General features: G+C 41.2%; 1 protein-coding gene across 1 annotated transcript in view; it reads left to right on the top strand.

Annotated features, from left to right (window-relative positions):
• Nucleotides 1-1,359: 1,359 nt before the first annotated feature.
• Nucleotides 1,360-15,015, top strand: part of LOC148130120 (calcium-dependent secretion activator 2-like) — a 69,870-nt gene continuing 56,214 nt past the window's right edge. The window contains 2 exon segments of the mRNA XM_087969092.1: nucleotides 1,360-1,830; nucleotides 1,832-1,846. Of these exon segments, the coding sequence (XP_087825218.1) occupies nucleotides 1,483-1,830; nucleotides 1,832-1,846 (363 nt within the window). The 5' untranslated portion in view covers nucleotides 1,360-1,482.

Below are 15,015 nucleotides of genomic sequence, written 5' to 3'. Positions count from 1 at the left end.
GGAGATGGGAGTGAACCAGCAAAGGACAATCGGTGTCGATATGTTTTTTAAAATATTATTTTAGTATTGCTCTGACATTGTTGTTTAACTGGGGAAGAAGGGAAGCTCTTGAATTCAATGTGAAAGCATCGACCAATTGGTGGGATCAGTTAGGCTGTCGAAGTGGAATTTTGACTGGTAGAGGAAAACGGATATATATCCTAACTGTCCAGAAGATTCCAAAAGTCCCCATTTTCTTTTTTTTTCCTGAGCTTTGCGAAGAACATCGTTTTATTTTTTCATGGCTCAGAAATGCCGAATGAATTCGATGACCTTTTGCCACCTCTATTTACAGTGCATCAACGACATAGAGAGAGCTGCTGTAAAATGAACACACCGATCTAAGCAAAGCTCCCCATTTTCCCTACAAATCCTAAACACAATTCCGGCTAAGGAACACACTCCAGTGAAACCACGATAGAAAAGACAGGTGATCCCAGTGTATCTAGCTGTATCTGCTCAATTAAACGAGCAGCCTACTAGGAAAGGGCCTTGCGTGGTGGGGAAAGGCTTTTTTTTTTTTTGTCTAATATGTTCCCCCTAGAAATAAACGAATGAATTAAAAGACAGTCAAGCAGGTACCCTAGTTTTTCACCGGGCGTCTTCCTTGACCTACCTTCGCTGGTGACAGGAGCTACTAAGGGCCCTAAACAAAACAACTGAGGTTGGTTTTGGGATAAAGAGGCAGTTCAGACGTCAAACCCGAAAACGGGGCCGCAGAGGCGCCAGCCCCCTCTCACTCGAGGCCCGAGGCTGGCGGCTCTAAACCACCGTAAGGCTCCTGAGCCTTACATCGTTCTCGGGTCTAGCTCGCCTCACAGGATCGACTGGCTTATATCTTCCAGCTCCCAAGATCTTTTTCACTGGCGGAGCTGGGGGGTCCCCAAGCTCCGGGCATCTCTTCCAACTTTCGCCCCCCTCCTAAGGAACGGCGCGGCCAAAGAGGGGGAAAAAAGCGGTGAGGAGGCGCAGGACGGCGCTGGATGGCCGCGCGACCAAGGCCGGAGGGACCAGGCCCGGAGCGCCGGGAGCGAAATGGAGACGGCGGCGCCTATTAAGCATTCCGTTCCACGTGTTGCTTGTTTGTGGGCGCCACAGGTTTCCCACCTGTGAGTCGCGCCGCTGCTCTCCGCTGGGCGGAGCTGAGCTGAGCTTTCCCCTCCCGGCCGCTGAGGGAAGTCACGACGGGCCGGGCCGGGCCCGTTGATAGGACCCGAGCAGAGCTGCTCCCCCAAGCTCGACCCCCTTTCGCAAACTCCGCCCTTCTCTTTCGGGCGGCGCTGCTTGGCTGCCTCGTAGGAAATAGTCGAGGCGGGGAAGCTCGACGTGTCCCAGAAAGGTGTCCGCCGCTTTGACTTGCAGGCGCCTCAGCTTCGCGGAGCGGAGCTCTTTTTCTTTTTTCCCCCCGTCCTGCGAAGGGTGCGCGCTCCGCCCGGGGGCACCATGCTCGACCCGTCCTCCAGCGAGGAAGAGTCCGACGAGGGGCTCGAGGAAGAGAGGCGGGACCTGCTGGGGGTCTCCGGCGGGAGCGGCCCCACCAACAGCTGCTCCCCGCGAGCCCTCCCGGCTGCCAGCCGGGACTCCGGGCGCCAGGTCGGCAGCGGCGGCGGCGGCGGCGGCGGCTCGACCCGGCCGGTCAGCCCCAGCCCATCGCTTCGGAGCGAAGGCAGAGAAGAGCAGGAGCGGCTGCTGAGAGAGGAGCGGGAGAAGCGGCTCCGGCTGCAGCTTTACGCCTTCATCGTCAGGTGCATCGCCTATCCGTTTAACGCCAAGCAGCCGACGGACATGGCCCCGGCGGCAGCAGAAGGTGAATCGTGCAGCCGTGCTTTACCCCCGCCCCCCCCCTCCTCTCCCTGCCGCCCCTTTGCTCTCTTCTCCGCGGCTTGTTTTGCGGAGTGGATCCGTCCGGGTTGGCTTTTCCCTGTCAGGTCCCTCACAATCGTTTCCACTCGGGCTGGGGGTGGGGGAATAGGAAACGAAACATAGCCGGTAGCTGACCGGAGGAGGCTGGTTTCTTTCCACTGTTGCGTCGGATTCCTGTGGGGGAGGGAGAGAGAGAGAGGGAGGGAGGAGGGAGGGGAGAGAGAGAAGGAGAGAGAGAAGGAGAGAGAGAGAGAGAGAAAGGAGAGAGAGAGAGAGTGAGGGAGAGAGAGAGAAGGAGAGAGAGAGAGAGAGAGAGAGAGAGAGAAGGAGAGAGAGAGGGGTGTAGTTTGTACGCCGAGTCCGAAAGAATTTTATTTTCAGGAAACTTCTGTGGTGGCTGGATCGCCGGGGATGGTCGCCCGGCGAAGGAGCTCTTCCCTTCGGCCTGTCGCCAAATCCGGTTTCCTTGTTCCAGCAAAATAGGCTTTTTTTTTTTTTCTTTCCCGCCCGTGTGTCACTGGCTCCTGAGGAAGCGGAGGAAAGGAAACTCCCAGCTGGCGGAGGGCACTGTTTCTTTTTCTCTTCCTCCCGCAACAGGTTGAGTTGCTCTGGATTAGTTTCACTAAGCCAGGTGTCGCCGCGTTTGCAAGCCACCCGGGCTTAGTCCTCTCGCAGCAAGTTCCTGGTCCTCGGTTGTTTCGGGGATTTTATAAGCAAGCTCTTTCCAGAATCATCTTAAGAGTTAAGTCCCATGAGCTCAGTGGACAGGACCAGTCTGGAGTGCAGAGATTTTTTTATTTTTTTTTGAGAAAAAAATAATACAATAATACTGTTTGGGATTGAAGTAGGGAAGCTCCGCTTTGTGCAAGGTATCTGCTCAAAAGTACAAGTGTGCTGACTTGAAAACAATTGTGGAGAAGCCTCCGATAGCAGAGACTATACTGTATTGAAGGGGCAATTTGTTCAATCTTCTTGGAATACAGTTTTCCCTGCAGTAAGTTGTGGAAAAAATCATAATATAAGAGGGGCAGCTTTCATTTGGAATAGCCACATCTCAAAGCAGCATTGACTGCGATAACCCAGCCCATTTTATTTTATTTTTGGCATGGAATTCCTAATTCCTCAGAATTCCTTTCTCTCCTCCCTGCTTTCCCCTCCCGCTTTTCTTGAGGTAATTCCTTGTAGTGAAGCTTGTAGTAATTCCTTTTGTTTTGTCTTAAAGTTTTGTCTTAAAGTTTTGTCTTAAAGAAGGCAGATCTCTTGGGCCAAAGCAATGAAACAGCAGAGCAACAGTCAGTTGTTTTAGTTAGGATACGCTGTGAAATATTTGATCAGTGAAACAAGCTCTTAACTTTCTAATGTAATGGGACAAAATTCATATATGGGGAAGAAGTTCGAAAAAATTCTTAAAGATTGTGATGAAAGAAGTGAACCAACAGTAAAGGGGTACCTTCTCCCTCCCTCCCTCTCTCTCTTTCTCTCTCCATATTCTTTTATTTTATTATTCCCTGAACAGCAACCAACTAGTGCATTCTTCAAAACTTTTGAACAGCAACATGATTTCCAAACTTTATTTTAAATTCTGCTGTCTTTGTCTTACCTTCAGTTTCATTTCCTCAAAGTAAATTGAATTCTACTTGCTTTTCAGAAGCTAAATCCCAATATAGCAAGCAGCAGGTGAGCTTGTGCAGGCCAGGGGGAGGAGACGTGAAGAAATGCACTTGGAAACATTGTGCTTAGATGGATTGTTCATTCTGTATACTTTACATACAAACGGTATTCATTCTTTGGTACCTCAAAGAGAAGATACCTGCTGTATAAACAAGTTTGCACAGATGCAACCAGACAAGCTAGACAATATGAAAGGGACTTCATGTAAGAGAAGTTGCTGTGCGAGATGAGTGGAAAAATCTATAAATTGTAGTCCCAACATTGGAAGGTTGTTTTAAAGTTCATAATAGTAACCTTTCTCTAGCCTTTTGATTGTGTTATTAACCTATCAAAATAACCCCCTATGTTCCAAACAAGGTCTTCCCAATGGTCAAATTCAGCCCAGGTATCTTTGTTTTTTTTAATGAGCTGCCAATGTTTGATTCTAAACCAATCTCAAATTCTTTATTTCACGTCAAGTAAATATTAATCTAAGGAAGCAGGGATTGACAAAAATAAAATGAACTTCATTTTTTAGAAGAAGATAATCCTAAAAGTGGTATGTGTACTAATAATCTCCAGGCTTGGTTCTTGAAGTATGCTCTGCTGAAGGCTGTTTTTATCTCTGGTCTGGAAATTTCAGTCAGTACAAACTTGATAGCCAGACTGGACTCAGGAAGAACCCAGAGAGGCCAGTAAGGTTAGTGCTTAAAGCATTGCACTGGCTATCAATTCCTTTCTTGGCAAAATACAAAATGCTGATCGTTACTTGTAGAGGGGAATCTGGCTTAAGCCCAGGCTATTCTTTCTCTCCGAACCTGCACATTGACTGCGATCATCTCAAGAGGTTTGAGTATGTGCTGGAGCATATCTGATGGGGATTCTGACTGAGTTTTCTGTGTGGCTACTCTGGCTCTTTGCAGTATACTTACTCCCTGCATAGATGAGCGATGTGACATCTCAGTTCGATTAGTTGGTTGTTGTTTTTTAAGCCCTTAAACCCTGTATGGGTTTCTATACTGCTGATTTCAAGTTCTAATTTTAAGAATAAATTCGACTTGGCTTTTCCATTTGCTTTTCATTTTTATTCAACTTTTTAAGAATTTCAGTTATTTTAAAAAGTGGGTGTAATAAATCAAATAATGCAATTTGATTGTCAAAGTAATTAAAACTCTACGCTTGTTGGGTGAAAAAAGTTTGACACTTTAGCTCAGAATAAATAATACCTGTAATTCAGGAACAATGGCTTTTATATTCTCTAATTAATGAGCTCAAATTTAATAGCCTTGGGCACTTATATTTGTTCTGGCTACGTTAATATTTGTCTTGCAATGAAATTGCAGCTATTGCAGAAACTCAACTTCGAGCTAAATTCTTGTTTAAATGCTAGTATGGGGATGTCTATTTTTATATTCTCCAGAACCTGTTTTCTCAGAACAATTCAGATTCTTTTCTGTTATTCTAGGTACAGGTTCATTTAAAGGGCTTTAAGCCCTTTATTTACATGTCCATTTCTCCAAAGAATTACTCTGGGTGGCAAACAACAAGACTATAAAACAGTTAACATATAAAAACAATTATTTAAAAAATCAAAAAGGCTAAGAGTGGAAACAGATGTTAACAACGAAACCACTTCAATACCTTGATTGTTCTTAAAGGTCTCCAAGTCTGATGACATCACCAGGTTTTAAGGGTCTTGTGGAAAAACCAATAGGGATGGACCCTGCCTAACTTTGGGGGAGTTGGGGTAGGAAGATATTCCTTAAGGCAGCATAGTGTTCTGACCCAACCAGGTTCCCAAAGAGCAAACACAGACATAAGCAGCAGCCCCCACCTTTTAAGGTTTAATAACGAATTCTGTTCTGAAGGCTGCTTTCCACTAATTAGCTCCGACAAGAAAGAGCCTTGCCAAGTTGTTTGTCAAGGCTGCCAAAAACCCAGAGATAAGAACAAATTTACAAAATTCTCCAAACACAAACTAAGATGTCCACCAGTTGAGCTTAAGAGCTTCTTTGCTGTCTGCAGAGAACGCCTTTCCAGACCTGGCTTTTATCCTCTTGAGGGAAGGGCCATTACCTTGCAGCCTTACTCCCGAGTCGCCTGTACTGCTGTAATTGTTCTTTCCTCTGAATAATCCTTCATTCACGTGCACTTGGCACAGGCTCCTCGGGAACCTCCTCCTCATTGCTGCCAGCCCCCGCAATCTCTGAAGGCAGCAGTCCACTCGCTGATGGTCCTGGCCCCTCAGCAGAGTCATCGCTCTCCTCAGCCATCTGCACCTGCTGCCGGCTAACCACAACACGTAGAAGGCCTGCCTTTTAGACTTGGCAAGTTCCCTAGCAGATGAAATTTCATCACATGCCTCTTCTGCCAGATCTGATGGGATGGGGAGATATAATGGGGTAGAGACTGTGGCTCAAATAATGCTAAGTGAATGATGCAGAGATTGCTAGTATCAAAGAAAAAAAATTATTAGATCTGTTTTGTGAAAGCAAAGCCTAGTTGATCTTATGTATTTTGGATTAACAGAGTAGCTTGGAGTTAATCAGGTAGCTGATCAGCAGTAATGCTCCTGCTGTTGTTAAATGAGAAACACCGGGAAGGGTCTCTCCATGGGATTTATTTTTGAAGAATGACCTCAGCATCCAAACTTACATATATTTTATATCAGCTTCCCACTCTTTTAAATTACTTCAAATGCCATATGTAGACTGAGGTCTGCTTAAAGTACTCACGTCAGGATAGACTGGAGTTGCAAACACTCCCCCCCACAAAACTACCATCAAGCTGTTATATAAAACACTTGGTAGCAAAAAAAAAAAAAAAAATTGGTGGAGGGGCTTTGGTTTATAAGTGATTTTCAAGGGATTTGTATGTACAGTATATAGGTTTTCTTCATTGAATAGTCACTTATACAGCAACTATTTGAACTTAACAATAACACTAAATGAGGAGGACTTATGACAGATCCTGATAGTTGCAGCCATCACAGCATCCCTGCTGTCAAGTTATCACAATTTGGATACTTGACAGCTGGACTGCAATGTAGCTATCAAGCATCCAGAAAGTATCCATGATATATCAATCACTCCAAATTTTTTGGCGCGTTACACAGAACCCACCTTCTCTCCTCCCACTTCGACATTTCATAAATCATGAGAACCAATTAATTGCAACTGGAAATTCTTGATACGACGCACAGAATAACCTCAAACTTTTCAATTCCTCTAACTCTCTAAAAAATTGTGGCAGCTGAATTTCAAAGCTGACAGTAGCAATATCCTGCCATCCTGCCAATTATGACCTTCATTGCCACTTCTGGCAAGCAAAGTCAATGGTGAAGCCGGCAGGACATTGAAAATGGGGACCACATGACTATGGAACACAGCAACTGCAGGGTTTGCCCAACAACTGTCATAAATCAGAACTGCAGAGGATCTGCTAATTCAGCTCTCATAGAACATTTTGTTCTTGTACAACATGCCGATCATTTTAATATAAAAGCATCCAGTGCATAGCTATAGTACAAGAGATATATTTACTTATCTACAATATATACACAAAATATCTTATGAAATACCTGCATATCTTTTTTTTCTGAAATACATGCACTATTTGGACTTCAGCATTATAAAAGTGAAATTGTAAAGAGGTTGATAAATGATTTGAAGCATTTCTAATCCTGCAGTGTTCCCCCAATATTATAAATGTTCAGTTCTGCTTAAAATTGAAAGGTGATCCTTATGTCTACAGTGACATGATATCAAAACTTCTTTTTTGATTTCACTTCTGATTGGGAAAGCAATTGATCATGGCATCCTTAAATTTAAAAAAACCAACAAACATCAGATTATAGTGGGCCTGATAATGATTTGACCTTCTGTTTGAGGATCAGCACTGTATTTCAATTTCTAGTGCTAGAATTGAGGCCTGACCTAGACTCCTTGAATGATAAAAGAAGTGGCTGTGTCATTAAGAGAATGCATTTCTATCTTGACACCTTTTTCTCTTTGGCATAATAGCTCTCCAAGTAAATGATCAAGAACAGAAGAGCCTCAAACACACATGCGGGTTTGAAATTTGCAGAAACAATTTTGGGGTGTAGAATATTTAGACAAATATTTCTCAACCTGGAGAATTTTAAGATGTGTACTTCAATTCCCAGAATGTTTGGCTGAAGAATTCTGGGAACTGAAGTCCACGCATCTCAAAATCCCAAGGTTGAGAAACCCTGGTTTTGTCTTTTGGACATGGGACCTTTTTTTTTTTCTTGGATTACATGTGACATTGCTGATGGATATCTGATATGCTTGTCTATTTCCTTTTTCAATCCCGAACACAGAGCAACTGCCTAATTTGCACAGGATTGGCAGCAAGTGCAGTGTTTATTCAGTGGGAGATGCACATTCAAGTCATAATAACACCGAAGATAACCACCTGTGAACTTTTTCTCCAGGGCGTTTTGATCAGTGATAGCACTGACCATAACTGATTGGTGGAGAAGCTCCAAAATTGGATTTCAGTGCACACGTTAACTGGGATTGGAAAAGTCATATTTGAACATGTCTTTTCATTTCCAGTCAGACATACTAGAATATCATTTTTGCAGTAACTTATTGTTAAAGCAATGCTTTCATGATTGATGTTGGGGTTAGGATTCCACTTTGTTAGGGATAACATTGTTTACCCTAACTGGTTTGGGTAAAAATAATAAATATGGTATCATGGTTTGTTAGTTAAAGTGTGTGTAACTTTAACTGCAAGAATGTAATTAAGGGTGTGGTTGTAAAAGCACTATATAAGAAGCGAGGCAATTGCAGCTCGCTCTCTCTGGCTTGAAGATCCCTAATTACTGAATGGATTGATGATTGCGTTCTTGCTGGAACGGGGAGAGAAAAAGGAGTGTTGATTTTTCTCAACGGAGAGAAGATAAAGATTGGACTGATTTATTGTAAGTGAACTGACATTGGCTATTCAACACGGACTTTGCAAATTGAGTATCCCCGACAAGACTTGACTGAAATTGATATATGACTAATGGACCGTTTATTTGACTATGCTATAATTCTTAAATGGAATAAACTATATTTTTGATAGCACAAGCGTATCTGTATTTTTACTGCGTGTTAACTAGAAAACTTATCTCACACATTTACCTGTCTTCCTATCTGACTTCGCTGCATGTTCTGTTTAGTTTGTTTTCCTTAACACCCGTTGGGGAATCCAGGCTTAACACACTTCATAACAGATTGGCAGCTGGATGGCTTTCTTCAGAAGTTATATCCAGAGGGGATGCCCTTCCATTGGGGAGTTATTACAATGGGAATAACTGAAACAAAGGTGTTGCCATGCTGCAAAAATAGGAGCTAGCACTCCGCGTTTGGACACTGAAGAAGCATCTGCCTTTAGTTTACAGCTTTGACTTCAGGAGGACAAGTTCTGAAATTGTTACTTCAATGGGATTACAGTTTCATCCAGAATAAAGCCTTTTCCCAATTCCTAACTTAAAATCACTAATCAATAGCTTGAATTTATTGACACTCACTCAGCCCATCACTGTTCCAAAATAGACTTCAGACGCCTTCACAGACTGTCCTGATTCAGTAAAAATAGAGAGCTGAGAGTCATCAAGATCTTGATAAGCCTTAATGGATTTGTGTCAAAATGGAACATTGGAATTGATAGAAGTATGGATTAGATTCTGCGTGTTGAATGTTGCTGATCTTGTGCTATATCTCTTGCCAATATCACTTTTATTGTATTGACCTTTTTCTTTCTTAGTTAGCTAAAACTAGTTTTAATCTTTTGTGGCCAAAATTACCTTCATTTTTATGAAGTCTTCCTTCTAAGCCAGGCTGTCTAGCAGCTGTCTAAAATCTTCTATTTATGTTTTCTACAGTTGTTCATTGCTTGGTAATATATTTACGAGAGCCAGTGTGGTGTGTGGCTCAGGTATCAGGTTAGAAATTGGAAAACCATGAGTTCTAGTCCCACCTTAGGTACATAATCAGTTGGGTGATCTTGGACTAGTCAGTTTCCCTCAGCCCTAGGAAAAGGAGGAAACGGCAAACTACTTCTGAAGAAACCTGCTCAAGAAAACTGCAAGGGCTTGTCTGGGCAGTCTGTGAAAATCAGACTTGATTGAACAGAAGAAAAAAATGTTTACAGGAATGTTCCAGTGGACTTTTAATTGAATCATATGGCTGTGAAGATCCTTAGTCATGGTTGTCCAGCTGCCTCTTGAAAACACCCTTGGGACAATTGAATCAAATAGAAAAAATTGGAAAATAGGATAAAATATTGAAAAAATGCTGCTATGAAATATTTGTTGTCTTTTCAAATGAGTGCAATCTACAAGAAAGCTGAATTTAATACATGTAATATTCAAATTATATAGTACAGAATGTAGCAGTAGAAACTCAGGCAGGTGGTAGCATTTATCTCTTTTTACTCAATCTGAATAAAACTAAGAGTTGGATTCGAGTGTGATTAGTACCTTGGATGAAAGGCCAATCTAGAAACTCAAGTTATATGCCAAGATTGAAAAGCCACCTGAATAGATGAGAATAGCAGACCACTCCTAGATTATTGCTGAAAAAGTTATGTATAAAATTTCATGAAGCCATCAAAGAGCTGAAAAGCACAAAGAAGATATGATTTAATTATAGACTAATTTCTCAGATTTCTCCATAGTGTTCTGACCCAGGCTTCGTAAACCATAATTATTCGAAAACTTGTTTTAAAAACAAAGCCTATTTTATTGCGACCTGGGAATTGTTTTCATTCCCGCCAGAATTAAGCTCAAACAGTCCCCCAAGTATAAGCACATACCTTTCAGTTCTGTAAAGTGCTGCCAAAAACAGAAGTATCAAATTAACTAGAAAAGAAACCAACCAAAGTACAAGAAAAACCAATCGAACTACAAAGAGCTTCCAGGATGACTTGGAACCGATCAAACTACTTTGCTTCCTGCAAAGGTTTTGTCACCTTGGCCTGACTTTTATCCCTTAAGGAAGGAGCAATCACCTCCAAGCCTTACTCCTGAGTCGCCCCGTTTGTTTCAGCTGCTCTTGCCTTCTAGCAGCTCTGTGCACACGCGCACTGGGAACAGGCTCCCCTGGTTTCTCTGCCTTGCTGCTGCCAGACTCCGGAAGCTCCGAAGGCAGCACCCCACTTCCAGATGGTCCTGGCCCCATCTCTGCATCAGAGGCAGGACCCTCATCCGAGTCTTCTCCAAACTCCCTGACTGGTCCCAATTTTTCCCCATTGTCTGATTCCGCTGCTGTCTGCACCGGCTGCTGGCGAACCACAACACATAAGTTCACTGTTTCAGTGTTTCAATCTTTAATTTGTTGCTTCTTCTTACAACTTTGGAAGAGTGTTTCTGTCTAAGACCCTTTTTGTTAATCCTGCAGAATTTGTTAATTCTGTTTTCTTGAGGTGCTGGTGGTGATGAGGAAGGGTTAGGTGACTTTTCAGATGACAATAAATAAAGCGTGTTTATGTTTTGTTGTAGGTCTCAGCAGAATATTTCAATCCATTTATATCATTCCAGCTACAAAACTAAGATATTTATATTTTGACAATGTCTTTGGGCACTTATGTAAGAAAAAAAATTATACTAAGTAGTACAGCTGCTGAGAATTCTATTATGTATTCCTCCTGGGAAATTTTTGCCCTGAAAGATTATGTAAAATACTGAAGTAAATGAATAAATATGACAAAGAATACACATGTATATAATTAGCCGTGAACCAACCAATTTGTTATGTTTGAATCCTCAATCATGTCGAGAGCTATCATGGATAGAAGGTGCTGTGCTCGAGAGAATAGAATAAGTGGGAAGGGACCTTGGAGGTCATCTAGTCCAGCCCCCTGCTCAAGCAGGAGAACTTATACCCTATCAGACAAGTAACTGTCTAGTCTCTTAAAAACACCCAGTGATAAAGTGCCCGCAATTTCTGAAGGCAAACTGTTCCTCTGGTTAATTGTCCTCACCATTAGAGAGTGTCTCCTTAATTGCAGGTGGCTTCTCTCTTTGATTAGTTTCTATCCATTGCTTCTTGTCCTGCTCCCTGGAGCTTTGGAAAATAAGTTGACCCCCTTTTCTTTCTGGCAGCCCCTCAAATACTGGAAGACTGCTATCATGTCACCTCTAATTCTTCTTTCCTTTAGACTAGCCAAACACAATCCTGCAGCCGTTCTTCGTATGCGTTAGTCTCCAGGCCTTTGATCATTTTAGTTGCTCTTCTCTGAACTTTTTTTTTCAAAGTCTCAACATCTTTTTTTTTTTTTTAGTATGGAGACCAAAATTGGTTGCAGAATTCAAGGTGTGGTCTTGCTAGGTTTTTTTTTTAAAACGGTTACTAATATTTCACGTGTTCTTGATTCTATGCCTCTGTTTATACAACCCAGAATTGTATTAGCTTTTTTTGGCCGCTGCTGCATATACTGCTGGCTCATATTCAAGTGATCATCCACTAGCACTCCAAGGTCCCTCTTACAGTTCCTGCTTTTGAGCCACGCCTTGCCTAATCTGTACTTACACCTTTGATTTTTCCTGCCTAAATGTAAAACGGCTTTTCCCCACATTGAAATTCATTTTGTTGGGTAAGGCCCATTGTGAAGGTGGTCCTCATCACAGGAAAAACAAACTGAAAATGATGGAATTAACATGCTAGTTCCTGTAGTTTATAAACACGGATGTTCTATTGCTACTTGCCCAAAGAAGTCTAAAATTACCATACTTGCTTCAGTTCATAGAGTTTATGTTACATTGACTTGAATAGAGCTGAAGGTCCTTCTGCAGATGGTTCCCTAATGACTTCTACAGTAGGACTTGCGTATAGATAATTATACTAAATGAGTAACTGCCTCCCAGGAAGTCATCATCATTTGAGTATTTTAGCGCTACCTGGTTTTGAATGTGGGCTTGGGGTTTTCCAGTGTGCTGGATGGAGGACTTCTTCTTTAAGTGGAGACCTTTGACTTAGAAAGCTACAAAAATGTGGAGGGTTTGCAGGGCTTCGGCGGCAGGTAGGAATCTGCGATCGTGCGCGGTTTCTGCCTGGGCTCGCCGCTGGAGCACCCCGAGCCAGCTGGCTTCGGGGCTAAGCCACCCCGTAGAGGTGGTGAAGAGGGGGGAGATCGCCAGCAGGGTCGAGGAGAGCCGCATCTCTCCTCCTCAGCTGGTCAAACTCCCTTTCCCAAAGGTGGTAGGAGCGGTGGTCAGAAATGGCCACCTCAAAGAAGCACTCAACCGGAAAAGAAAGTGCAGGAGGAAGATAAGAAGTGGAAGTTTTGGCTGACCGGGATAAAAAGCAACAACTAAGGTACCCTGGAATTTAAATTTTATAAAAGATAACATCGCTCCCAAAGAAGAGTCGGAAGCAGCAAAAGAAAGTGAAAAGGGAAAGTTTTTTTTCCTTCACTCTCCTTCCTCACATTGACAACGAAGAGAGCTGAATAAGAAATCGGAAAAATCCTCTTTGGCACCAATAATCAAGCTGAAAATAATTAAATGCCAAAGGGACAATAAAGATTTCTGGATACTAAAAAATCCTTTTTTTCTATAAGTAGGAAGGGAGAGGAAAGAATAAGGGCAGGATTTGGAAAGAGGAGACTGCCTGGACTTTAAAAGAATCTAAAGTAAAATCTCAATAAGACTTCTAAAAGATACATTTTAACTGGAACTTTGTAACTACTAATAGCCAGGAAGAGAAAGTGAAAAAAGAAGAAAGTGTAAAAAGAAACAGCTTGTGTGTATTTGAATTGCTTGGTGACTTTGGGATTTTTGGATATTATATCTGAATGATTAAAAACAATTGGGTGGTTGTTTAAAAAATTCTACAATGGCATTATCTTTGGATGAACTGAAAATGGAATTTAAAAAATATAAAGAAGAGACACAAGAAGGGAAGGGCTCCTTTGGCTCAATTTTTCAATTCTTAGAAATGGCGATCTGCAACTACGAGAAACAAGAAAAGACTGCGCAACAAGAAGATTGGGACAAAGAAGAAGCCATCTTTAATGAACAAGTAACTTTATCTGTGGAAGAAAGGGAAAAGGGGGGGGGAAAGAGAATGGAGAATTTAAGACTTAAAAAAACAGCCAAAAAGGGAAAAATAATTTGAAAAGTGGATATAATATTGGAAAGCAACAGAAAAGGGAATACAGAAGAGGGAAATGGAGGTGGAGAGACGGGGTAAAAGGGAGAGCGAAGAAGAAAGGGAAGAAGGAAAGGAAGAGAAGTTACAAAGGTTTGGAGCAAGATGTAAAGAAACAGGACTTATTCAGAGACAATGGGTGAAAATCTAACTGAAAAAGGGATTCCGTGAAGGTACATAAGATGGTATTGTTATATTTGTAATAGAAATAATATTAGAAAATTGGAAACAACATATGATTAAAAAGAGGGATAAAATAGTCAGTGTAATTTAGTAAAACTTTTGTGAACAAAATAAATGAAATAAAATAAATGAGAGAATTGAATTAGGAAGGAATGGGAACATTTTAATTACTCAATGTTTTATAAAATATAAGTGAAGTGGGGGATTAACTATGGAAAGTCTATAAGTGTTCCCTTAGAAGTATGATATCTATCTGAAAAGTAATGTGTAAAATGTTAAGATTTAAATGAATATTAATATTAATGATAGAATTGAATTGGTATGGATTGTTTTAATTATATTATACATTTATAATTTTTTTCTTTTTAAAAAATACAGTGTGTAGTTTTAGAAAGTACCAAGCAGAATCCGAACGGAAGTTATGTATTATATTAAGTGTTATAATTTTAGGGAAAGATATAAAGGTGTCATACTCCAATCAGTGATTACAGGAGAAATTTTGTTCAATGAGAAAAGATAGTAGACAGTTGAAACAGGACAGACAAAGAATATACGTACAATGATTTGAATTGAGATGAAATAAATAAAATAAAATTAAGAAAGTTAAAAGAGTGGAGAAGCTATATTGAAAATGTAGAATAGTAATAAGATATGGAATGGAATATAAAAGTGAGCATGAACTTGAATTTGTGTCTGTACGAAGAGATGTAACCCGGGACTATGCTGCTTTCAAAAAAGATGTTTTATGTTTTTATGTGCTGTTTTGTTTGTTTATGTTTGATTTCAAAAATCAATAAAATTTTCAAAAAAAAAAAAAAAGCTACAAAAATGTGCAAAGCTAGGCATACCCCTTTTATTACATCCTGTATTTTGTCAGCATTCCTCACACTTATTATATTATTTGTTCCTAATTGTGCTGCACTTAATATATCATTGACACATTCCATCCAAAAAGAAGGAGTATCTGTTAGGCGATGATATTATGAAAATAAGCAAGTTTTTTCTCTTCTTCAAACAGACATTTTGTATCTCAGCCATTCTTTGCCCTCCACATCCCATCCATCTATAGTGACATCTATAGATTGTACCTTACCAAGGGGAAATTATGTCAGTA

The sequence above is a fragment of the Notechis scutatus genome, chromosome 6 (genome assembly GCF_049901735.1).
Source record: "Notechis scutatus isolate UNSWTSFEM ecotype Mainland chromosome 6, rNotScu1.2, whole genome shotgun sequence".
NCBI lineage: Eukaryota > Metazoa > Chordata > Lepidosauria > Squamata > Elapidae > Notechis > Notechis scutatus.
Note: the sequence above shows the minus strand (reverse complement) of the source record. Positions and strands in the feature narration are given on the sequence as shown.